Genomic DNA, 24,620 nt, shown 5'->3' with positions numbered 1-24,620 from the left:
TTGTGGTATATGATTGTGTTAGAATACTACTGTACTATAAGAAATTATAAGCTCAATGATTAAAGAAAAACATGGAAAGACTTTCACAAAATAATGAAGACTGAAATGAGCAGAGCCAAATAGATATTGTATACAGTAACAGCAATATTATTTTAAGAACAGCTTTGAACAAATAATTATAAATACCCAAATTATTAACTATAAAGGACATATGAAGAAAGATATTATCCACATTCAGACAAAGAACTCATAAAAGTAGTATGTATAGAAAAATGCTGCTTATATAACTATTTGTGTCTAATGGTAGCCATCTATGGGGGGTGGGGAGAAAGGGAAGAAGAAAAAAAGGAAAAAAGAAGAAATTTGCATAATAATTTTATATATTTGAAAGAAATAGCAAATAGTGCATTGTAGATTTATAGTTTCTTGTGCAAACTTCTTTTCTATTGTACTGTATTCTGGAAATGTTTGTTTTATTTCATAAATCAAAAAGATATTTCAGGACATGAAAAAGTTTTATTTTGATACTGTATAGAAATTTGCATTTCTATTGCTGTGTTTGATGGAAAAAATAATTAGGTACATTTCAGGGATAAAACAAACAGAAAATGAGAACAAAGATTAAAAAAAATTGCATTCCCCTCCCCCACAATGATACTTATTCAGGTTTTATTGTTTTTAATTTAATTAAATTAATTTTAATTCACTTAATTGTTTTAATGACTAACTTACCATTGCAGGTGCCATTGGATCTGGAATTGAGCAATGTGTTTTGTTCATACTGAAAAGAAAACAATGAGGAAGGAAACAGTTTATTTCAGGCATTTTTTCTTATGTCTCTATAATAAATACCATCCTACTCCTCTTTTCAAATTAAATATATAATCAAATTTTTTTCATTCCCAAAAGCATTGCTAAGGGTTTAATATATATATATATATATATTTATATATATATATATATATATATATATATATATATATATATATATGTATACACATATAAGATCCTGTACTAGTACTAGTTATATACAAAGACAAAACAATCCCTGACTCCAAGGAACTTACATTCGACTGAGGCTTGCAAGGACTATAGTCACATAGAACTAAAGGTCATCTCATTTTACAGATAAGGATGTTTCTTTTTTTGTTCAGTAGTTTCAGATGTGTTCAACTCTTTGTGACCCTATTTTAGTGTTTTCTTGGTAAAACACTGGAGTGGTTTACCATTTCTTTTTCCACTTTATTTTATAGATGAGAAAACTGAAAGTCACATGGCTAGTAAGTATCTGACACCAGGTTTGAACCTAGGAAGAAGAGTTCCTGATTCCAAGCCCAGTGCTCTATCTACTGGGTTGCCTAGATAAGGATACAATTTAAGTTAAATAAGTGATAAGGAGTAGAACTGAAAGTCAATCTGTGAATCCAAATTCAAGATGCTTTCTACCTCTTTCTGATGTTCTTTTTTTCAGATTTTGAATAACAAGGGGACAGAGGAGGGGTTTATGTTCCAATTCACAGATATATAGTCATTTCATTAAACCAAGGAATCTTAAATCACCTTAAGGAAGGTCTGTGAATAATTTCAGGCAGTCTATGAAATTGGATGGGAAAAAAATTTCACTAACTTCTCATATAAATTTAGCATCTCCTATTATGAATATAGGTAATAAACATTCTGAGAGTAGTCAATGGGCTTTACCAGACTATCAAAGGGATCCATGATACCAAAAAATCCATTAAGAACCATGGGCAATGACTGAACCATAATTTTCCTAATAGCAATTTCAACAGGATGAATACTTTAGTTCTTATTAAGACACCAGCTTAATGTTCATTTATGGAACTTCATGAAAACATGCCAAGGTATTGCTTCTCTCTTGTGTAAATTCTGTGGTATAAGAATCTGGGTCAGGATTCTGACATTAAAATATATTCCTGAATGACAATTAGTTTACCTGGGGGGGAATAGCAGAAGCTTTTGCCTGCCAATAGACACTATATCCAGTATCCTGTTATACCCTAATGAGATTATATTCCATTTACTTTTCAAAGTAGAATCTTAGAATGTTAGAAAGGAACTGAACCATAGGAAAAATCCAGTCCAACACCCTCATTTCACAGATAAAAAGATAAGACTTTCAAACAGTACTCAGGCCTTAAGTGAAATTTTCATAACTATCCCACTCCAAACTTCAGGTCATATTCCTCCTCTCCAAAACTCTAAAACGAACCTAAATAATCAAAAAGAATTTTGTTTCTGTTTTTGTTCTTTAAAGAGACAAAAGTTGAATAACGTCTTAAATTGCCAAGGTATCAGTTTTAACTAAGTTAAAGCTGGGAAAGCACAAAATACTAGTTCAACTTATTTATGTTCACACAAAAGATTTTCAATTTTCATTGTGGAAAAAATAATTTGAGAAAAACAGTCTCACCCTCAACTGCAAATGTGAAAGGGATCATGGAAGTCTCTGAGAGGAATAAAAAAAATCATTTACTAATATTTGTTAGTTACTTACTATGTGGCCAGGATTCTTCTAAGTGCTAGAAATATAAAGGAAGGTAAAAATATGGTCTCTACTCTCAAAGAACTCACCATACCATGGAAAAGCCAACACACAAATAGCTATGTACATTCAAACTATAAATGGAAGGAGGTTGTAGAGGAAAGACACTAAGGTGGGGAACTTCAGAAAATGATATCTTTTTGAGCTTTTAAAGGCATCTAGAGAAGCAGGAAATTGGAGGTGAGGAGAATAAGCATTCCAAACATGGGGGACAGTCAGCATGTAAGAAACAGCAAGTAAATCAATGGAGCTGGATCATAATGTTTATGAAAAACAACCTATAATCAGAAGACTGAAAATATAGGAAACACATAAACTGTAAAGAACTTTAAATGCCAAACAGAATTTTATAATTGATACTGAAGAAAATCAGTTACTAAGTAAAATGGGTAAGTAGTCAGAACTGTACTTTAGGAAAATTCTTTTGGTAGATGAATGAAGGGTGGAAAGAGTCCAGGAAGGGAAGATCAATTAGAAATCCATTCCTACACAGGTGAGAAGTGATGAGGGACTATACTATGCTTGTGAATTGTAAGTGGACAGAGATGAATATATACAAGAGATGTTGGGAAGGTAGAAACAAAAAAAGATTTTTCAATGGGGAATGTTATAAGGGAAGTGAGTAAGAGTGAGAAGTCAAGGATGATACCAAGGTTTTGAGTGGCTAAGGATGGTCCTCACTGTAATAGGAAAATTGGAGAAGGGGAAAAATTTGAAGAGAAAATAAGGGATGATGTTTTGGCACTTTGATCTGAGATGCCTACCCAAATATCAACTTTGAGATATCCAAGAAACAATTAATGCTATTGGGCTGAAGTTCAGGAAAGACATCAGGCTGGACACACACACACAGACACACACACCTCAAATATATATAATGCATATACACATATATGTAGCATATAATATTTATGAAAATGATTTGTGGATCTATCTATATAAAGAGAGATCCACAAATCATTTTCATAGATGTTACAACTGAATCATACTAACTTGTGAGATCACCAAGGAAGTAGAGAGAAAAAGTATAGGAAGGGAGGATGGAGAGGAAAGAAAAGATGACCCAAGACAGAGTTTTGTTGCACAAACATGGTTAGTAGCCAAGACCTGTATGAAGATACAGCAAAGAAGACTGAAGAGAAATCAATCATTGGAGAAGTAAGAGGAGAAGCAGGAAAGAGAATGTCATGAAAACCTAAAGAAGAAAAAGTATACAGGAAAAGAATTGAATTTGCAATGTCAAAAGTTTCAGAATGGTCAGAATGGATATGAATTGAGAAAATTGTGAAATCATAAGTTCACTGATAACTTCAGAGAAAGAGATTTCAGGTAAATCATGAGATAAAAAAACCAGATTGCAAGTAATTTAGACATGAGTGAGACAAAAGGAATTGGAAGCTCCTCATATAGATGATCTCTTCATGAAGTTTAGCCAAAGAGAAGTTATATATTGAGCATTAACTAATAGGTTTAGTTGGTTCAAGTTAGATTTTTGCTTTTGTTCTTGATATAAAAAAAGACTGGAGAAAGCAAAATAATTATAGTGAGCAGGAAAGGAGCTGATAGCTGGAACAGATTGAAAATTAAAGAAATAATGGAAACAACAGTGGCAGAATATTCTGGAGACAGAAAATGAGATCAATGGTGTAGATAGAGGGCTTTGCCTTGGCAAAGAGAAGGACCATCTTTTCATGAGAGAGATGTATAAAGGAAAAGAGAAAGACTTCTGAGTAATATGAGATGAGGAGGAAAAGAAGGGGGAGCTCTTAGATATTAGCCTTAGTTAGAAAATGCCATCTACATCCAAAGAAGAAACTGGATTCTGATTGCAGAGAAAAGCATTCTATGTTCATTTTTTTAAAAAACATGGGAAGGGGGGGAGGATAGTAGAAAAATGTGGAACATAAAAGCTTAAAAAAGATAAATGTTGAAAACTAACTCTGCATGTAATTGAAAGCTAACTAACTAACTAAATAAGAAAATAGCTTTGTTTTGGTGAAATATGAAGTCTAGGTCTTCAGTTGAAAAAAATCAGGCAACAGGGCACCATAGGAATTTTGAGGAGGGGCAAAAAAGGTTTGGAATGCCTGCTTTGGAGAGTGGGATAACAAGTCAATTTAAAATATCTAAGTGGCTTGCAGTTAAGATCCCAGTTGAATATACATAAATCAGTAAAATTTTGTGATTTTTCTCTAGCTTCATTGAAAATTATGTGGTTAGGAGCAGAGCAGTCATGGTGGGAGTGAATACAGAATTGGACTATGGCAATGCATGACTGCCAATAGGACAAGGAGCAAGGGATTTGTCATAAGTAAACAATCTAGAATTGCTTAACTTCCTGGTCAAGAAAGGAAAAGGAGTGTAGCAAGTTCAGTCATGAAAGTCAAGGAAAGAAATGAGGGATAGAGAAATAGGTGTTCATAAAAGGGCCACATAATAGGGTTGGGATAAAAATGTAATGAAGTCACCTCTTATTGTCTTGGGAGAGCCAAAAGTTAAATTTAGTACTTTCTCAGAAATCAGCAAATATACAAATCAGGGCCTGATTTACTGTTTTGTTAATTGCCTAGACTTAAGAAAGTGATTAATGTGAGGAATATGAGGCTGTTTGGGTTCCACAAGAATGTGAAGGGAGAATTGCTAGTTTACATTACAAAGACTGGGGTCTGCCTATATTGTAGCCTCTGAGCAGGTACTGAGTTAAGATAAAAAATTTAGCCTCAATCTCATCAAAAACTGACAAGATTGCCCCACCTAGTTCTAAGTTAATTTAGGGTCTTTGACTTTCTCCTTAGTATAATGAGCAGAAAGGGGAAAATGTATGGGGACTAATGTATTAATTAGATTGTGATCCCAGTCCACGATTGGTATGATGGGGCAAGAACAAGGCCTTTCGAAGTGTACAAAAGACCTAGCATTTTGAGATTTCCTTGTGCCCTCCCTATTTTCCTAAAAGAAATCAGTTAATATCTCTGATAACAATTATGTAAATATCTTAATGAGATGTCTTCATAAATATAAATATGATAAAGGTAAATATATAAGTAAATATAAATATAAAAATAATAAGGTATCTTAATAAAAAAATTTAATCACTTTGGACTGAGTATATCACTAATATTATAACAATTTGGGGGCTTGTTCAGGATATTAATGTAAATCTCTTCTTTGAAACTTTTCCCTGAAGAACACAAGAAAATAGCACACAAAAAGGTTTGATTTCAAGCCCATTTTCTTGGTGTTCTCTGAGGGGGAAATATCACAGAGATTCCTGGGAAGATTCACCTGGGTTTGGAGCCAAAAGTAATTAAAATGTCTGGGGTATCTCCAGAGTGCTGCAGTGGTTCAGTGGTGGCCAGAACTTCCCTGGCTGGTTGAGAAGTCCTCCAGGTGGGAGATCTATTCTGAAGAAGAGGCCAAAGGATGATAAGGTACCCCAAAGGGAGGAAGATGGGATTTGGGTTCCCTCTCCATAAATTTCCCCAAAATCTTAAAGCCCACCAAGGGGAAGGTTGCTGGTAGACTTGGGGAGCAAGGTAGCCACATGGCCAGTAGCTGAAAGTCGAAGAAAAAAGCTGATTGGATCCAGTCTGATGTATGAATGGGTTTGAATGTTCCCTGGGGTGGGATGGGGGGATGTTCTATGTCCTGTCTTATGTAAGTAGTGCGTTTTAGTTATTTCTAGGACTGGAGACCCTGGTCTAAGTTTTAAACTGGGGGAGCTGGCAGTTCATCAAGGAATTCCAGAAGGTGGGGGGTGGAGTGCCCTCTCCTGGAGCTCAACCCCTCTCTCACTGAGCCTGCAATAGCTGTACTGGTGTGTAAAATTAAAGAGAGAAAAGGCAGGAAGACTCAAAGAGAAAAGTTGTGGTTTGAGAGAGTTTAAGAGAGAAAGAATTTTTAAGGAAAAGATAGAGAAGGTATAGGAGGGAAGATTTCTTATTCTTATGGGAGCCTAGGAAAGATCCCATGTTTTCTACCTGGGTTGGGGGAATGGGGTAGTAGTCTTGATCCAATCCACCATCTTGTTAAAACTTTAAACTGAGTTCAGTTGAGAAGTGCCCTGACCCTCTGGAGGAGGTGGGGCAGAAGACTCCAAGTGCTTAAGCCTTAAATGGAAAGAGACTCCATCACAGGTGTATCACAGGTGTGATGTGTGATTGGGAAAAGAAGAAAATATAAAATCCAGGGGTTGGAAAATATATTTATTGAAAGGAAATCATGTTTAATGAATGTCTCTGCTCTGGCCACAGGGCCTAAAAGTGATGACTCTAATTCCGTTTTTAAGATTGACCCCTTTCTGAACTATAGTAGTGGGAATCACTCTGAGGATTTTAAAAGCAGGGTATTAGTATTGTTATATTCTGACAAAATTTGTACAGAATGGGAGGAATTAAATAACCTAGATTGGTAAATTAGTTTGGGATTTTAAACTCCATTGTAACACCTTTGAATTAAAGGAAAGTGGTATTGTGTTACTAAGAGGAAAATACATGATTATGTTATCAGGGATATTAACTGATTTCTTTTAGGAAAATAGTTCTAATTAATTTTAATGTTAAGCCTAATGATAACAATTGTAATTTTATTTTGGATGGATTTTTTGGAATGTGAGTGCTAGATTCTCTGTATGAGGTACTCTAAAGCTTTTAACTGTTGGGCAGTTTAGTTGTATAGTTGATAGCAAACTAGATGAACTGAGGTTTCATCTAATGATTTAGTCCTTTGCTATTGGATTAACCATGGCATAAATAAGAATTGCATTGGGTTTTAGGGGGGTTATTTATTTTTTATTTATTTTTTATTTTTTTATTTTTTTTTTTGCATTGGGTTTTAACTGTGTTATATGTATGACATTAGATTCTTAGAGAATCTGGGAACAACTGATGTGGGGAGCTCTGATGGATGACTAAACAAATAGCAATTGTGTGGTCCCGCTTTAAGATAACATATTGATGAGCAAAGTGTGTTTTTCAGTTCCATGATAGTGATATTCTTTTGTAACTGCAAAGAGATTATATTTACAATATTTGGTTATCTCTTGTGAATATATAAACTATTTGAATACTGTAATGTTGAAGTCTGGGATTAACATGTGATTGCTTTGAAGGGGTAATAAAGAGTAATATCAAAAATTATGACTCCTTTTAGGATAGGATCTGTGCGTTCATGCATAATGTAACAATGGAAGGATTGTTTTGTAAAATCTAGTAATTTGTGTGTTATTCTTATTGCTATTTTGTTATATTGGAATTAATAATATGTTAGAAATTTAAAGTCACCTAAGATGTTCTAATGGTTTTAAAGAATAATAATAATAATAATTAAAGAATAATTTGTATGTTAGGGGCAGCCAGGTACTACAGTAGATAGAGCACAGGCCCTGGAGTCAGGAGGACCTGAGTTCAAACCCAGCCTCTGACACTTAATGATTACCTAGCTGTGTGACCTTGGGCAAGTTGCTTAACCCCCAAATCCCTTGCAAAAATAAAAATAACAATGATAATTTGTATGTTAAGGAAGGCTAGTAGTTCAACAAGTTTATGAATAGAAATTTCTAGCTATATATGTGAATTGGGAATAGTTTGGATATATATGTTACAAAGTTGTGCTTGTTTTCTTTAAAGTAAAAGCACCTATATGAGAAAGATGAACACAAGAAAGATAATTTGAGATTTTTCGGTGACAATATTTAGTTTAATTGTCATGTGAGAATTTAAGAGATGATGGGCAATCTCCTGGTCAAAGGGAATGTTTATTTGCTGTAAAATACAACAGGCTAGAAGAAGGTATCTGATATACCATCTTTATATAGAGATAAATTAGATATGATTTCAGACAAAGGGATATGGGCCTGGAGATCAGAGATCTCGAGTAAGAGGTAGGGGATGAGGCATGTAGGGCCAGTCATGGTTAGAATTCCTGGTTTTAGCAAGGACCCAGGAAGGATACTCAGAGTTTTAGGTATGGGATTCATTAATTGGGACCCCATTAATACTATAATTGGGTTTAGTGAATCAGACTCACTGGAAGTTCTAATTAGGTAGATACCAGGTTGGTCAACAAAAAGGAAATGTTACTGGGTCAATGTGATGCTCTTGGAGCCAAGAAAGCTAATACACTGAAGATCTCAGGTGATAGGGATGTACAGTTAAAGGAATGGCTTTTCAGTATGGCCTGAGACAGGAACCCTTTGACTTTATTTCCCAAAAATGACATTTGGATAATTAATTTTCCTTAATTTTTATGTTAGAGGGGATATTTAGGTAAGAAGAAGAATGGGAAATTCTTGGGATAATTACAGTTTCAAGGTCTCTTTTAGGGAAAGGAATGTGAGTCAGATGTGTACATCAGGAAAAGAAAAACCTATGGCATATTTGGGAATATTTTCAGAAAATTCATTTTGGTTAAGGATGTTTGAGTCATTACTGTAATGAAAGCAAAAGGTTAAGATGGTTACAAGCTTAAGTTAATGTAGTAATTCTCAGTGGAGTTTGCTCATGCAGTGAAACAGTTATGGAAGTTGATTGTGTTGAATTATGTATGTCAATATGACAGTGAGTAAGGCAAAAGGTAAATAGTAATAAGTTCTAGAATCTCATTGATTGTCTTGTGATAAAAACATGTATTTTGATCTGAGTAAAATGTCAAGCAGCTTCTTTACCAGAAGATTGTCTCAATTAAGTCACCTGCGCTAGAGAGGACTTTTTGGAACCAATTCAGAAAATACAGAAGGATGCTGGACCAATTCATCTCCACCATCTCTTGCCTATGCATGCATTATATACTCAGGGGATCTGTCCCTTTTGAAACCTGTAACTTCCCCTTGATTCTGTAAGTGTGACACCCCTTCCCTCTCCTTATAGATAATGATAGTTCCGATGAAAAGGAGGAAGAGAGGCAGTGTGAAGATGTTCTCCATTGAGAGAAAAGGAGGGTGGCATGATTATATAACATGAGTCTGTATAATCTATCTAGGGAGAGTCCTATCCCTGATTTAGACAACAGGGTATTAGTAATGGTGGGAGAAAAATCTACCTGACAGAAGTCAATGCCCAGTCTTTTGGTGTGACTAACTGTTGGACTTGCGGTAGTCCACAGCAGTTTGAGAACTGACCTTGGGTTCCAGTCCTGAGTCCAGCCTAGATTCTCAGTTCCTGGTCAGAGGTGCACTGTGGAATGGCAATCTGGTCCAGAAGAGAGAAACACCAGTGGCATATGACTGAGTCAGTTCAGGGTGACTATTATCTATACCAGTCTGGCCAGGATTTCCTGTCTAATCCAGTAGTAATCCAGGAGTAACAAATGTCTGTGGACTTATGTCCAGATGTAGGGTACACATATTCGGGACTAAACAACTTAAAGAGATGGGCAGATTGAGACTCATGTGAGATGTAATGATGGTATCTTGATCCCTTGTTCTGATAAGGGATCCTGATCTGTTATGATAAAGAAAATTGTAATTACTACTGCATATACCCATCTGCCAAGGGTTGGTCAGGGAGTTGTTATCTAGATTTATGAGCCTGCTACTTGAGCACAGGATGGAAGTTGGGGCTATGGAACCCCAATTTTTACCCTGATTAGATTCTAAGCTGTAGTGGAAATTGGTAATTAGACAGCTTAGGGCCCTGGACTTCTTGGCTGGCTAAGCCATGCAACCAAGAGAGAGTTATTCAGCATAGATTTATATTAGACAATCTATTGATTGGAGAAGGAGGAGTTTGTGATAAACTGAATCTACCAAGTCACTGCCTAAAGGTAGATGGCAATAGGCAAGTAGTAAAAGACAAAAGAAAGTTGTCATGTGTTCCTGCACAAAAGTGGAAAATGGGATGGGTTCATGTCTCTGATAAGAAGGAAATAAAACTCTTGATAGTAGAAAAAGTCAGTAGTTATGTCAAATAACGTGGATTGTGATTTAAGAAAGAAATCACTATATAAGGTGCCCAAATTCTTATTATAAAAGGGGGAAATTGTAAGGAATATGGGGTTGTTTGGGTTCCACAAAAGCATGAAGGGAGATCTGTTAGTTTACATTACAAAGACTGCAGTGTGTCTATATTGTTGCCTATGGGCAGATACTGAGTTAAGATAAAAGATTTAGCCTCAATCTCATCAAAAACTGATGAGATTGCTCCCTCCCCCCCTAAATTAATTTGGGGTTTTGACCTTCTCCAACCTTTTCCTTTGAGAATTCTTGAGGAAGTAGCTGTTCTTGCTCATTAGTATAATGAGCAGGGAGGGGAAAATGTATGGGGACCAATGTATCAATTAGATTGTGAGCCCAGCCTATGATTGGCATGAATGGGGGTGGAACAAGGCATTCAAAGTATATAAAAGACCTAGCATTTTTGGATTTCCTTGCCCCTCTCCACCTTGAGAGCAGTATGCCATTAAGATATATTAGTAAAAAAATATATAATCACTCTGGACTAAGTATTCATGAGCCATTTATAATAATTAAGAATATGTTAATATTAAAAATTAAATTTAAAAATAATTGTCTTAGAGAGCTTCTTGTAAAATATTTATCATGGTCAAAAATCATAAGGAATGGGGAAAGGTGGAATGCTATAAAAGATAAAGGAATTTTGGAACTCATGGATAAGAAAGGAGAACAGTTGTTAATAATAAAAAGATGTAGACATAGCCCCTGTTTTCTTGGAGTCTGTGATCTGACTGAGAGATAAAATACATACAAATTAAAATCAATTAAAAATAAAAAATATTATATCCTCATTGCCATATAGGTGGTGTATATCTATATATGCCAGTTTGTTCAAGGAAGTTTCACTGCTAAAATGGGATAAGAGCTAGTTCTTAAGGATTCAGTTATTATGGTTCAAAGAAAGATGATTCATTCAAACTAAAATGAAATTTCACTTTTATAGATACTTCATATATCATTTTAGTTACATTATCTGACTTCATAAGGGAAGCTAAATTTGTCTGTATCATAATAATCAAAGTCATCCACCTCCCTTACCACATTTTTTCTTGCCCTGTAGATTTTGGAGAGATTGGGAGGGGATAGCTGTACATGTTTTAGGTTGGCTTCTGGATTGTAAACTAGTGCAACACAGGAATGATGTATTATTCATCTTTTATAGAATGACAAACTCATGAAACCTCTAGATGGGACTTCAGCAGCTATCTAGTACAAATAATACCCAGAGAAATCCAACACTCAAAGAGAAATCTTTATGATTTCCTCTCAGATTACTACTGGATTAGACTAGATGAATTCTAAACTCCCTTAGAGCTCTGATCTACAGCCTACATTGTCAGTCTGTCTCTCTTTCTCTCCCCCTTGCTTCCTCTCTCCATCCCTCTTTTGGACAGCTCTAATTATTAGGAGGTTTTTTTCCCCTTACAACAAGACTAATTCTGCCTTTTGAAATTTTTGTTCCTAGTTCTGCCTTCTAAACAGATAGATCTTTCTGATTTTTTAAGTATTGCTAGCTTTAAATATTTAAATATAACTGTCATGCCCCCTGTGTAATTTCCTTTTATTAATCAATAAGCATTTATTAAATACACTATATTCCCTCTCACCTCTGCTTCTCAAAATTCCTATATTTTAGGTTGTCTATTAGAAACTGGGGCTATAAATTCAAAGACTGAAACAATCACTAATTTGACAAACTCTGATTCTATTCTCCCAAAGCACTTTACACAGGTTCTTAAAAGTTAGAAAATAAGGTATAAAAGCATTTTATTTTTTATTGGAGATTTCTTTGAATATCTACTTTTTTTTTAGGTTTTTTTTGCAAGGCAAATGGGGTTAAGTGGCTTTCCCAAGGCCACACAGCAAGGTAATTATTAAGTGTCTGAGACCGGATTTGAACCCAGGTACTCCTGACTCCAAGGCCCATGCTTCATCCACTATGGTACCTAGCTGCCCCAAATATCTACTTTTTAATTTAGTTATAAGCACAATACTCTTAACAGGTGTCTTTTAATTTGAATTTCCATTGATGGAACAGCTTGTCCTACCTTGTTGATATCATCAGGTGACTGATTATTGGTTTTATCCTTCTGAATTGTATTCATTAAATCGGCATGAAACTTCTTCGCATTCAGGAAAACAAGTGGATTGTTTATTGAGATAATTTTCACCTGTTGTAAATTTTCCTTTTGGGAAAGAAAAGGCAAAAAATCAGAGTTCTGCATTCAATTACTTGAGATAAGAAATTATTTCTCCTTTAATAAGACTGAATGATACTGATAATTAATCTTTAATATTAAGAAAAATACAAAGTTATGACAGAAGACTTCTTGATCATTTACTTTTTCTTCATAGTTCCCTGTTTGAGAAATGATATAAGGCATGTTTATCAGAATATTTTAATTTTAATTAATCACCACTGGAGAGAGGTCTTTAATATCCAAGGTCTAAGTTAGCATTCTTTTGCAAATGGAATATCATGTTAAATAATTCTGTTTTTAGGGTATAGGGCTGGGATGAGGAGCAAGAAATGGGAAAGGGACACCAACAATTTTCCTCTACTCAAAAATATGTTCTCACCTATTTCACTTTTTTGGGTTCTCCCCTTAAATAAACCCTGAATATTAAACCATTTAAGTCATTCATTCCTTTGACTTAATTACCTTCACCATCTAGCTGGGCTTTGGATATTCAAGAAGCAGCATGAGGGCATAGAGTACCTGAGAATCAGAAAATGGGGCTGCTAAGGGTTAGGTGAGTGACATGTAGATAAGGAAGAGGAAAAGGCAGCTCAGTTTTTGCCCAGGGCTCTGGGAGGGGCAGGAACTTGAAAATGAACTAGGGCAGCTAGGTGGCACAGTGAATAGCATACCAGATCTGGAGTCAGGAGGACCTGAGCTCAAATCCAGCCTCAGATACTTAATAATTACCTAGCTGTGTGACCTTGGGCAAGTCATTTAACTCCATTGCCTTAACTAAATAAATTTTTTTTAAAAAAATGAACTCCTGAGCTACTCTTGAAATGAGTAGTTACCAATCCCTTAACCAAGACATGTTGATCCTCAGTCATCTCTCTGGTTGTGCCCAACTCATTGTGACCCCATTTGGGGTTTTCTTGTCAAAGATACTGGAGCTGTTTGTCATTTCCTTCACCAGTTCATTTTACACATGAGGAAATAGGCAAATAGGATTCAGGGACTTATTCAGAATCACAGATTTGAACTCAGGAATATGAGTCTCCTGACATCTTCCAGGCCCAGTATTCTATCTACTTTACCACCTAGCTGCCCCAACAAGGGGAGTAAGGAAATGGCAATTTGAGTGAAATGATTAAAAAAAAAAAATCTTTAATGTTTTTTTAAATGACTTCCTAATATTCAGGTACTATCTCAAAACATGGATACATGGAAATGCAGATAAGCAAACAAAATAATAGGAAAAAAAATTATCTTAAGCCCTGGGGAAGCATAGTAAGTTCACTGCTTATGTGACATTGGTCAAGTACCTTACATTCTCCAGGATTCATTGTCCTCATTAGCAAAACAAGGGAGCAGTGCTAGAAAATGTCTAGGGCCTCTTCTAACTCTCTATCTCAGGTTTAGACTTTAAAAGAGTTTGCTTAAACTTCAGTAAATAATTAGACTGTCTCTGTATTTAGCAGCCCAAGACTAAGCTTTAAGTTACCAAAAAAAAAAAAAAAACTTCAGCTTAAGTAAAGTCACAAGCAGACCACAAAAGAATAAGCCCCTGGACATGCCACATTTAATCATCCTAAAGTCCTAAACTAGCCAAGATTGCTCTTAATCACCCATTATTAAGACCATATGAGCATGCTAACCTGTTGTTTTAGGTTGAGCCTATGAGAAGAATGTCACTGACTTTCTTTAAAACAGATCTTAAAGTTATTCAGGAAAAGAATAGATCATTTGGCATGATTTTAACTAGTGGGAACATATTTCCTAAGTCTGGGAAGGCTATATTTAAGGGGACCTACCCCTGTTAAGTTCAAAACCATTTATTAAGTACAAGGCCCTGTGTGTATATATAGGCAAAAATTGAAACAGTAATCTCCTGGGAGAAAATGACATATATTCATATACATTAACAGCAAATATACAGTTATCCCTTCAACATCCAGACTTTCCCATTGCAGTTTCAATTTATCACAGCTTGGCATAAAAAATTAAATTAAAAATTTGGGGGGAGTTTTGTAACCTTGAAGGCCAGCAGATAAAACAGAAGAAAATTTAGAAACTCAGAAATGTGTGTGTGTGTATATATATATATATATATATATATATATATATATATATATATGTATGTATGTATGTATTTATATATTGTCCTGTTTCTTGACCAGTGCTCCAGGTTAACAAAATAGTGCCTTGAACAGCAGAACTTTCCACATTGTTGTTACTGATATTATCATATGATTCTGAACTGGCTTATTTAGGAATAATCAAGGTCTTTATATGGCACATTTTAGAATTCTTGTTTTGGTAACAGAAGAAACCTAATAGTGTGTGGCTAACCTAAACATTTAATAAATGTTCCTTGACTAAATGACTTATTGACCTGTACTTCCTTGTGGATGGTGATTTCTGAGCTGAGATGGTGACTGTGCCCAAGTTCTCATTTCATGGTAAGAAGGCCATCTCAGGATTGTACCCATAGTGAGGAAAGCTTCAGGCACCAGATGGTCAATCTGGGGCATTTCATAAAGTACTAAATTCCCAATGGAAGAAGTAAAGAAAAAAAAAGAATGGTATAGAAAAGCAAAGAAAGGCATCATTGACCAACCAACAAAGAATCAATGGGTGGTTCTAATGAGTAGGCCCACATTTTGATGTCACTACCCTACCCTATAACTCCAATAACTTCAAACCTATATAGAATCAAATATATATATATTCCTCTGTGAGACGTTTTAAATCCTTCATGAGTTGAATTTTACTGATCTTTCCAGACCTTTCATGCAATACTCATCTTTGGGCCAATCAAACTGACTTTCCATTTGTCCTACACATGACCCATCTTCTTGCATTTGCATTGCCTGTCTTCTATGTCTGAAATGTTCTTCCTCCTCACCTCTGCTTCTCAGACTCCCTAGTTTCCTTCAAAGTTCATTTTCTCCATGAAAATCCTCCTGTTTTCTCACCCAGTACTGTCTCCCTCCCCAAAATTGTCTTGAATTTATTTTCTGTATGCTTTGTGTAAACTTTTAAGTGTACAGGTATTTCTCTAGATGAAAATTAAAGTCCTTGAGGATAGGAACAGATTAATTTTTGTAACTTCAATATCTAGCACAGTGTCTAGTATATAGTAGATGCTTAAAAAATACTTGTTGACTGATGTTTATTCAGAAATTATTGGAACACCTTGAGTTTAATCATTCTTTTTCAAAAGTGTAAGATTTCTCAGGAGGGAGGTTTACTTTTTCCAGCTAATTTAGAAATACCCTGAGAATAGTTTTCAGGCAAGGGGCCAGTTCTTTCAGTTCCGACGGGAACTAGAAATACAGAGAGAAATGAATTTGAAAAATAACAAGGAAAAAAGTTAATCAAATATTTGCAGGACAGGTTCAAAATGAGGTCAGTTAAAAAATTGGAAAATATCCAAATTAACCTTCCTACCCTTAATCTGTCCCAAGCTGGTTCGTTTTATCCCTATGAACAAGAAGGTAAAAATTAAAACTATGGATTTGAAACATGTCTTCAGCTGGGCAAGATTAATTCTTCAAGAGCTATTCTCTTATAAGAGTTGCTGAACCTGTCAAAAGTCAATCACATGAGATAAGTCCAAATAGCATAAAACTATTGTTCTATAAGAAATAATGAGGAATGAGACTTCATAATAGCATGAACTTACTATTCATTACTTGCATGAACTGATATTGAGTGAAGTAAGTAGAACCAGAATAATATTATATACCCTAATAGCAATACTGGGTGATGATCAACCAAGATTGACTTATTCATTTCAACAGTACAGTAATCAAAGACAATTATAAAAGACTTGAGATGGAAAATACCATCCATATCTAGGGAAGGAACTGTGGTGTGTAGTTTATTTTAAATGCAGACCAAAGCTTACTATCTTCAGGTTTTTTTTTTTAGGTTTTTGCAAGGCAAATGGGGTTAAGTGGCTTGCCCAAGGTCTACACAGCTAGGTAATTATTAAGTGTCTGAGACCAGATTTGAACCCAGGTACTCCTGACTCCAAGGCCGGTGCTTTATCCACTACCCCACCTAGCTGCCCCTATCTTCAGTTTTTAAAAGTTGTCTTATGTATTATATTTTTCCCATTTTGATTTGATTCTTCTTTCACAGCACAATTAATATGAATCTATGTTTAGCACGGTTATACATATATAACCTATATTAGATGACTTTCTGTCAAGGAAGGGAGGGAGAAAAGTATGAAACTCAAAACCTTGCAAAAAAATTGATTGTTAAAAATTACTGCTGAATGTCATTGGAAAAATAAATACATAAAATTAAAAAAAGAGAGAGAAGTGCTTCATGATGAAACAGTCCTAAATTTAATTCTAATCTTAGAGATTTACTAGTTATATGCCCCTGCATAAGTCACTTAAATCCTCTGATCTTCAGTTTCCTTATGCAGAAAATTAGAATAATGGCAGCATTGACTTCCCTGGATTGTTGTGAGGGTCCAATGCATGTAAAGCAATTTACAGATCTTAAACTGCTATATGAATGTTAGAGGCCATCATCATCACAACCACCATCATTGCCACTATTATTCACTGAATAAAAATAGTAGCTAAACACAAGACCCCTTTGAGGTTTCTACCTGCCTGTTTTTGCAGTCTTCTTTCTTTCCCCAACTCATCTTCTTCCTCTCCATTTCAAAACAGGGTTAGAGATTTGGTTAAAGAATTTGAGTTCACTTGGCAATGGGAAGAAATACTCATATTGATTCTGATCATGGTTCCCATGTGAACAGTAGCTCTTCTTTTCTCCAATATGGTTTTTATTTAATGACACTTGGGATTATCACCAGATAAAAAGAGGTCTTTTTTTGCACAACTGATTGATTGTGTTAAAACTAAAAACAAACGTCACATATGGTGGTCATATGTACAATGCTGCCAGTCCAAAATAACAAGTGATAAAAACTTAAAATAAACTCCTTTATCAGTTTCTTGCAATCCTCCTGTAGTCTTCATAAAACTATTAAGACCCAACACAAAATTCAAGGCTAACAAAAATTGTGGAACAAATTTTGTGGAACAAAAATTAGAATGGTAAACTTACACCTTCGACTTCTGTCTTCACTTTATTTTCCAGTTCTCTCATATTTGTCAGACTCAGTGTCTTGGCTCTGGAAGTATGGCAAATAGGAAAAAAATTTAAAGGTCAAAGTAAAAAGTATTGGTTTATTTTCTCTGAATGTTTATATGCTATGAAAGCGTATATTAGATTAGAATGTTTAGCCATCAGTTTTTAAGATTTTTTTTAAGTGGAGTCTAATTAAAATTGATTGTGTTTATATTCATTTAAAGTTCCTATTAATGACTAAAATGAAAATTTTCTAGGTGGCTGACATTATCCTAACCTTTCATTATTAATGATAAATTACACTAATATGAAATCATAAATTATTCCAAATAAGCTTATCTTCCTTTTAGTACAATTATGATTTTAAGATTAAAAAAAGTTATTTACACATTAGACATCAATCCCTGGAATTTTGAGGAAGTGAAGTCAACTCTGAGTCTAAGCAGGATGTCATCTCAGTTCTTTACTTAAAACATTGGCTCTAAGTAGTGAAACTTGTTTTTCAGTTGCGTCCAACTCTTTGTGACCCCATTTGGGATTTTATTGGCAAAAGTACTGAAGTAGTTTGCCATTTCTTTCTTCAACTCATTTTACAGATGAGGAAACTGAAACAAATAGGGTTAAGAGACTTGTTCAGTGTCACAATATGTATTTGAAGTCACAGTTAAACTTAAAAAGACGTTTTCTGCCATCTACCTGAACTGAAGTGAGGTTTAGTTTATAATTATATGGTATTTTTTAGATTCAACTAGGCTCAATCCAACAAGGCTAAAAGAAGAGATTAATAATGCTGAGACAATGGATGGTTTGTGATAATAACTTTTCTTTATGGAGTCATAAAAATTTTACCCTATTATCTAGGTAGGTCAGGTATCATAATACCCACAAAATAAATGAAAGAACTAAGCTCTGTGTGTGTGTGTGTGTGTGTGTGTGTGTGTGTGTGTGTGTGTATCAAGGGATTTGACCAAGGGCATATAGTTAATAAGTAGTAGAAATAGGAAACAACTCATGTCTTCTAACTAGACTTGGTATGGGTACTCTTAATTAAGGAACAGAGACTATTAATGCTTGCTTCTATTAATCTTTAAATTACCATGACGCCATAGTCACCAAAGTTAGAAAAGTGAGAAAGTGAGAAAATTGATAGGACAATAGTAATAAATGGTAATAATATCACTTTATTTGAATTGTATTTATTTGCATTTTATACTTTTCTAATCCTTTTATATTTGTTATCACACATCATTCTAGAGAGGAAGCTGAAGGGCCAAAAGGAAAGCAAGAGGAGGGTGAATTAAACTGCTAAGGCAGATGGGGGAGAACAAGGAGGAGGAAGGTCATGGTATCAAGGTTATAGAACTAGATGGGACTTTAGAGGTCACTGGGTCCAATCTACTCCTTCCATTTACCAATAAGGAAACTGTCCCTGAAAGATGAATGACTTGATCAGGGTTTTATAGCTAGTGTCTAAGGTCAAATTTGAACTTGGGTTTCCTTGACAGAAGCCCAACACTACATTCATTAATCCCCATTTCCTCATGATGAAGGATAGGAGAAAGGATGACCCTTGGGGGGAAGCAAAAGGAGCTTTAGGAGAGAGAATGGATAACAGAGGGAATTGAGAGAGTATTAAAGGGGAGAATGAGTCAGAGAAGGAAGTGAAAGAAGAGACTGTGAGGAGGGGAAATGGGTCACAAAGGCACAAGTGCTTCAGTTTATCTGATGTAGTCCTTGATAAACTATGATGCATTAGAAAAAAAGCATGAGGTTATAGGTAAGAGGCCTGGGTTCTAGCTGGCCACCTTGAGCAAGTCACCAATTTCTTTCAACATATCAGTTTATCTTCTATAAAATGAGGAAATTGGAGCAGATAATCTCTATCTAAGGTTTCTACTGGCCCTAAAAAGCTGTAATTCTACAAAATTGTTTGCAGGGGTTTATATTCCATCTGGTTTCTAAGCATGCAGGGTTTGGATGATAAGCAAATGTTACCAGGAAATTACACAATTTACCATTAAATATTGACCTGTGATCTATGTGTCATTGACATTTGATGATACTGCCCCCAAATTGCACATTCTGCAATGACTTTAGAATCCAAAAAATGCAGATGTTTTGCTGTTTTCCTGACTTTCACATCCTTTCCACATATTCCATTTGATACAAGTAATAAGATTGTCTTCATACCATAGTTTAGAACCAGTTTTATTTCAGAATGTAGGCAAGGACATTTTCTATCTCATATACTTTCTTGTTTGTGTATGTCTGTATATACATAGATACACCCACATAAATACACATAAATTACAGAAACACTTTATATAGAGAGAAATACACACAAACATATTCATGCATGTGTGTATAAAGATACACACAAGTATATACATGAAAGTAGAAAGTATCCCTAAATATAAATGAAATAGAACTAGGATTAGCTGAACTATTTAACTAGCTAGCTAACTAAAAAGAAAGACAAAACCAAAATATATAGATAGATAGATACCAGTAAATGATGTCTACACACACACACACACACACACACACACACACACACACACTTTGCAGAGTCTGAAGGTAGACTATCACAGAGAGTGCAAAAAGAAAACAGAATACAAAATCTACCCTAGGCTTCTTACCAGAATTTATAAAGATCATATAAAAACAAACAAAATTGCCTTACCTTGGAAAACGCACAATCACAACAGCTATGGTGCAGACAACACCAAAGAGCAGTCCCACATTAGCTGCGAAACATATTGTAAATATGTAGGTGCTGACCCATATGCTCTGGAAAAGAAACAGATTTTGGGTATCCTCTTTCCCTCACTCAGAATTTCAGAACTTTATCTTCACAATACCCTTGTGACCAATTCTGGACTACCCTTCTCCCCTCTCCCCACTCCCACTCCTCCAGTGGCAGAATTTCATTTAACAGATGTAAAAACTGAAACACAGTGAGAGAATGATGTCATATGATTTCAAAGAAAAGTGGGTAACCAAGTTAGAAATGGAGTTCCATTCTTTATGATCAGGCAACACAAACTCTTGTTTCAAGTCTCATTAAAGATTATATGTACATTGAAAATTTGTAATGCGCAAAATGAAATGCATGGAATAGATTCTCAGAGTTTTCCTGTTTTTAAAAAAAGAAGTATTAGCACAAGAGATAGTCCCAGGTTCATGTTCTGCCTAAGATCAAGGGCAAGTCATCCAAGTGTTGCAGGTCATTTTTGAAAACTATAAGCCGCAATTGAAGTTATAAATTTCAAATGAGATTCAAATATACATTGATGGAGTTTACACAATGAAGAATCCCACAAAGATGAAATCACAGATCTGGGTTTCCTAATATACTCATATATACCAAATAAATGCACACATGAATCTATCTATTATTCATGCATCAATAATATTACTTAGAGACACTATATGAATAAAAATGGGGTTGAAAACTCTACAAAACTGTGTTGCTAGTACCACTTGGTAGGAATGTTATGAAATTCATGAGCATCTCTTGTGGAGATACACTATTACTTGTTAAAACAAAGTTTTGAATGGGTGACCTCATCAGCGCTGCAGTATCCTATTTTATCTTCATAACAATGAACTTGATTATACATTCATTTTTCAAGGAACCATTTACTGTGAAAACCAGGGTCAGCATTTTCCTTCAAAGGGAAGAATGCAAGAAACCTTATTTCTTTTTAAGTTGGAATGTAAATTCCTCCCCTAGAAACAACAGTTTGCATCAATGTGTTTTATTACCATTTGCATTTCTGAGCTTAAAATACAAGGGGGAGGGAGAATTAGAGAAGGATCCCTGGAAAGGAGGGGGAAACTTCTAGCTCCTGGGAAGGTTAATCATTTTGCTAAATCCAGGAATTTCTAAGTGGAAAATCAAAACTTCACAGCATTCAATATTTACAAACTGATACATAGCAAAATACTTTCCTATCTTCTTAAATAGCATGATTTTTGCTTTTAAATATTCTCAAATCGTCATTTCATTTACCCATGTAAACAGTTAAAAGGTTTATTTCCTATTGGCTAAATAATCATACAACATCTACTAATAAAATTATCTTTAATGTTGGAATAGAAAATTCAATTGTTGACTAAGAAATCTTTGAGAGTGGGGACTGTTTCATTTCTGTATCCCCATAGCTAAGCATTTTGTCAACAAAAAATGTTTGTTGATTGATAGAATGGGACAATGATAGCTACAAGCCATTCATCACCCTCAAACTCTCCAAGCATTAGGAATTTCGATTAAAAAATATGTTCCACCCCCCCAAAAAATCTTTTCTTTTCATAACTCTTAATATTGGGTTGTGTTTCCTTCATGGAAGATCTCATACTAACTTTTTGTGACTATCCAGTTCACTTTTTAAATCTTTACCTCTGCAAACTGTGTCATAACTAGATAATGGACAGCTCCCCAACACTCATCAAATAGCTCCCTAGTTTTTTTTGAAACTTGAGTCTTTTCTGTTGGTCTGTGCAAATGAAGGGCAGTTAGATGGAACAATGGATAGAGTACTGGGCCTTAAATCAGGAAGACTCATCTTCCTTAGTAAAAACCTGGTTTCAGACACTGACTAGCTATGTGACTCTGGGCAAGTCACTTAACCCTATTTGCCTCAGTTTCCTAATTTATAAAATAAGCTGAAGAAGAAGATGGCAAATGGTTCTAGTATCTTGGTCAAGAAAACCCTGAATGAGGTCACAATGTATCTGATTGGATTGAAAATGGCTGAAATGCAAATAAATGGATGAGGAAAATAGAGCTGGGCCTTCTATTCCTAAGGGACAAATTCATTCTCTCTGCTGGCTGCTGAACTGCATTCTTGGCTTTATGATTTGCAAATGAGCCACTCTAAGCATCACATCCTTCATAAGAGCAAACAAGCCTACTCAAAATTGTTTATCTTTTACAAAGTTCAAAATAATCTTCTCATATCTAAAAGGGGTTTATCCTTTACAAGGGGCAAATTCATTCTGGATAGAAAGGGCCCTTAGAATGCCTCAAAAACTTGTCCCTTACAGCCTTAAAATTTCTAGAAATGTAAAAGGGAAGACACTTAAGTGTACTTATCATTTATTAAATTATATATAAACATCTTATTTTACCCTAGTAGACCATAAATTTCTTCAGGGTAAAGACTCATTTTTGTGTTTTATTACTAATTTTAGAAACAAGTCAGGGCATAGGAGAATTTAATAAGTGCTTATTAATTAAATGATTATTTTTTCATTTTTCCTATTATACTCCTGATATTACATATCAGATAAAACTTTCTTTTCTACCCTGGTACTTACCAATAACATTCAAGTCTATATCTCCATAGAGAAAGTGGTGAAAAACTTCCCAAAATGGAAGGGATCCTCCTAAAAAAGGGGCTGGCTCCCCATCACTACAAATCCCTACATGAGCATTTATTGGGAATGTAGCAAAGGAAAAATCTTGTTCAGTAATGGGTTGGACTGGTTGATCACTGGAGTGCCTTCCATTTTTTTAAGTGTCTTTGATTCTATAATTTCCTGGAGTAAAAACTCTGTGCATTTAAAATAATATTTTAAAAAGCATCATTTATTGTGTACCATAGCAAAATCTGCCCTATATTGCTGTTCAAATTCACATCCCTAGACTTGACTCTGCCTAAATATTCTACTTCTGTATTCTACTTCTGAAAATGTTTTCTATTTTTCTACATTTTTTGTGGAAGTCAAACTAGAGAAAGATTTAATGACCAGGCAGTTTAAGAAGCAGATCCCTTGATACCAACTCAATGGGGTTTGTAAAAATCCCCTTTGATTTGGAAGAAGCAGACATTTTGAGACAGAAAGTTGGAAATAGTTAAGACACTGTTACCCACAATTCTTGGTACTAGATTATACCCTATTGAAAGAGTACTTATTACTGAATCATCATCTTCAGTCTTATTCCACTAGGAGGATTCCAGCTGTTCCGTGCCAACCACATATTTCAGCAGTCCCTTGCAACTGTATAATTTTCAAATGCAGCTGCACATGCTTAAGTAATAATAATGGTTCACATTTATATAGCTCTTTATGATTATAAAGTACTTTATTTTCACTGACTCTTTAGGTTAGTGTTGTAAGTTAGGTAGAATGAATATCTTACAAAAGATATTACTTATGAATATCACATTCTGCTAGTCTCTGACCATTTGAGGGACATGGAAGGAGGAGAAGAAAAAGACCTTTGATTTCAATGGCTTAGGGAACTCAAGAAAAAAAAAACCACCTTCTACCAGGGCAAATCTGCATCAATTCTACTCAATCTAGTAATAAGTGAAGGAGAGTGAGGAAAACTTAATCTCACTAGAAATAGGTCAAAGAGGTAAAACAAACACACTCAGCTGGGTATAGAAATCTATCTCATCCTACAGGAAAGTAGAAGGAAGATTATAGAAGGGAGGGCAGATTGAGGGTGGGGTTCATTCATTCTCCTTCACCCCCCCTCTTCTTCCCCTCCACTATAAAATCAATAATGTCCAACTCTTTGTTATCCCATTTGGGTTTTCTTGTCAAAGATCCTGAAGTGCTTTGCCATTTTCTTCTCCAGCACATTTTACAGATGAGGAAACTGAGGAAAAGTTAAGTGACTTGCCTGGGTCACAGAACTAGCAATTGTCTAAAATCAGACTTGAAGTAGGGTTTTCCTGATGCTAGGCCCATCATACTATCCACTGTATTACTCTAAGAGTTCTTAACTTTCCTGTGTTTGCCATGAATCTTTTTGGCAGGCTGGCATAGTATAATGGAATAATTCCCA

At 35.0% G+C, this 24,620-nt stretch overlaps 1 protein-coding gene across 4 annotated transcripts in view; it reads right to left on the bottom strand.

Moving 5' to 3' along the window:
• The window catches only part of SLC26A7 (solute carrier family 26 member 7), a 175,930-nt gene that overhangs the window by 18,940 nt on the left and 132,370 nt on the right, over positions 1 to 24,620 (bottom strand). For all 4 annotated transcript variants that reach the window (XM_074200057.1, XM_074200058.1, XM_074200059.1 and 1 more), the window contains 4 exons: positions 20,502 to 20,608; positions 17,795 to 17,861; positions 12,566 to 12,703; positions 733 to 781 (listed from right to left, as the gene is read on the bottom strand). In XM_074200057.1, coding sequence (XP_074056158.1) covers positions 733 to 781; positions 12,566 to 12,703; positions 17,795 to 17,861; positions 20,502 to 20,608 — 361 coding nt within the window. The remainder of the gene's footprint in view (positions 1 to 732; positions 782 to 12,565; positions 12,704 to 17,794; positions 17,862 to 20,501; positions 20,609 to 24,620) is intronic.

Source organism: Macrotis lagotis, chromosome X (assembly GCF_037893015.1).
Source record: "Macrotis lagotis isolate mMagLag1 chromosome X, bilby.v1.9.chrom.fasta, whole genome shotgun sequence".
In the NCBI taxonomy this organism is placed as follows: domain Eukaryota; kingdom Metazoa; phylum Chordata; class Mammalia; order Peramelemorphia; family Peramelidae; genus Macrotis; species Macrotis lagotis.
Note: the sequence above shows the minus strand (reverse complement) of the source record. Positions and strands in the feature narration are given on the sequence as shown.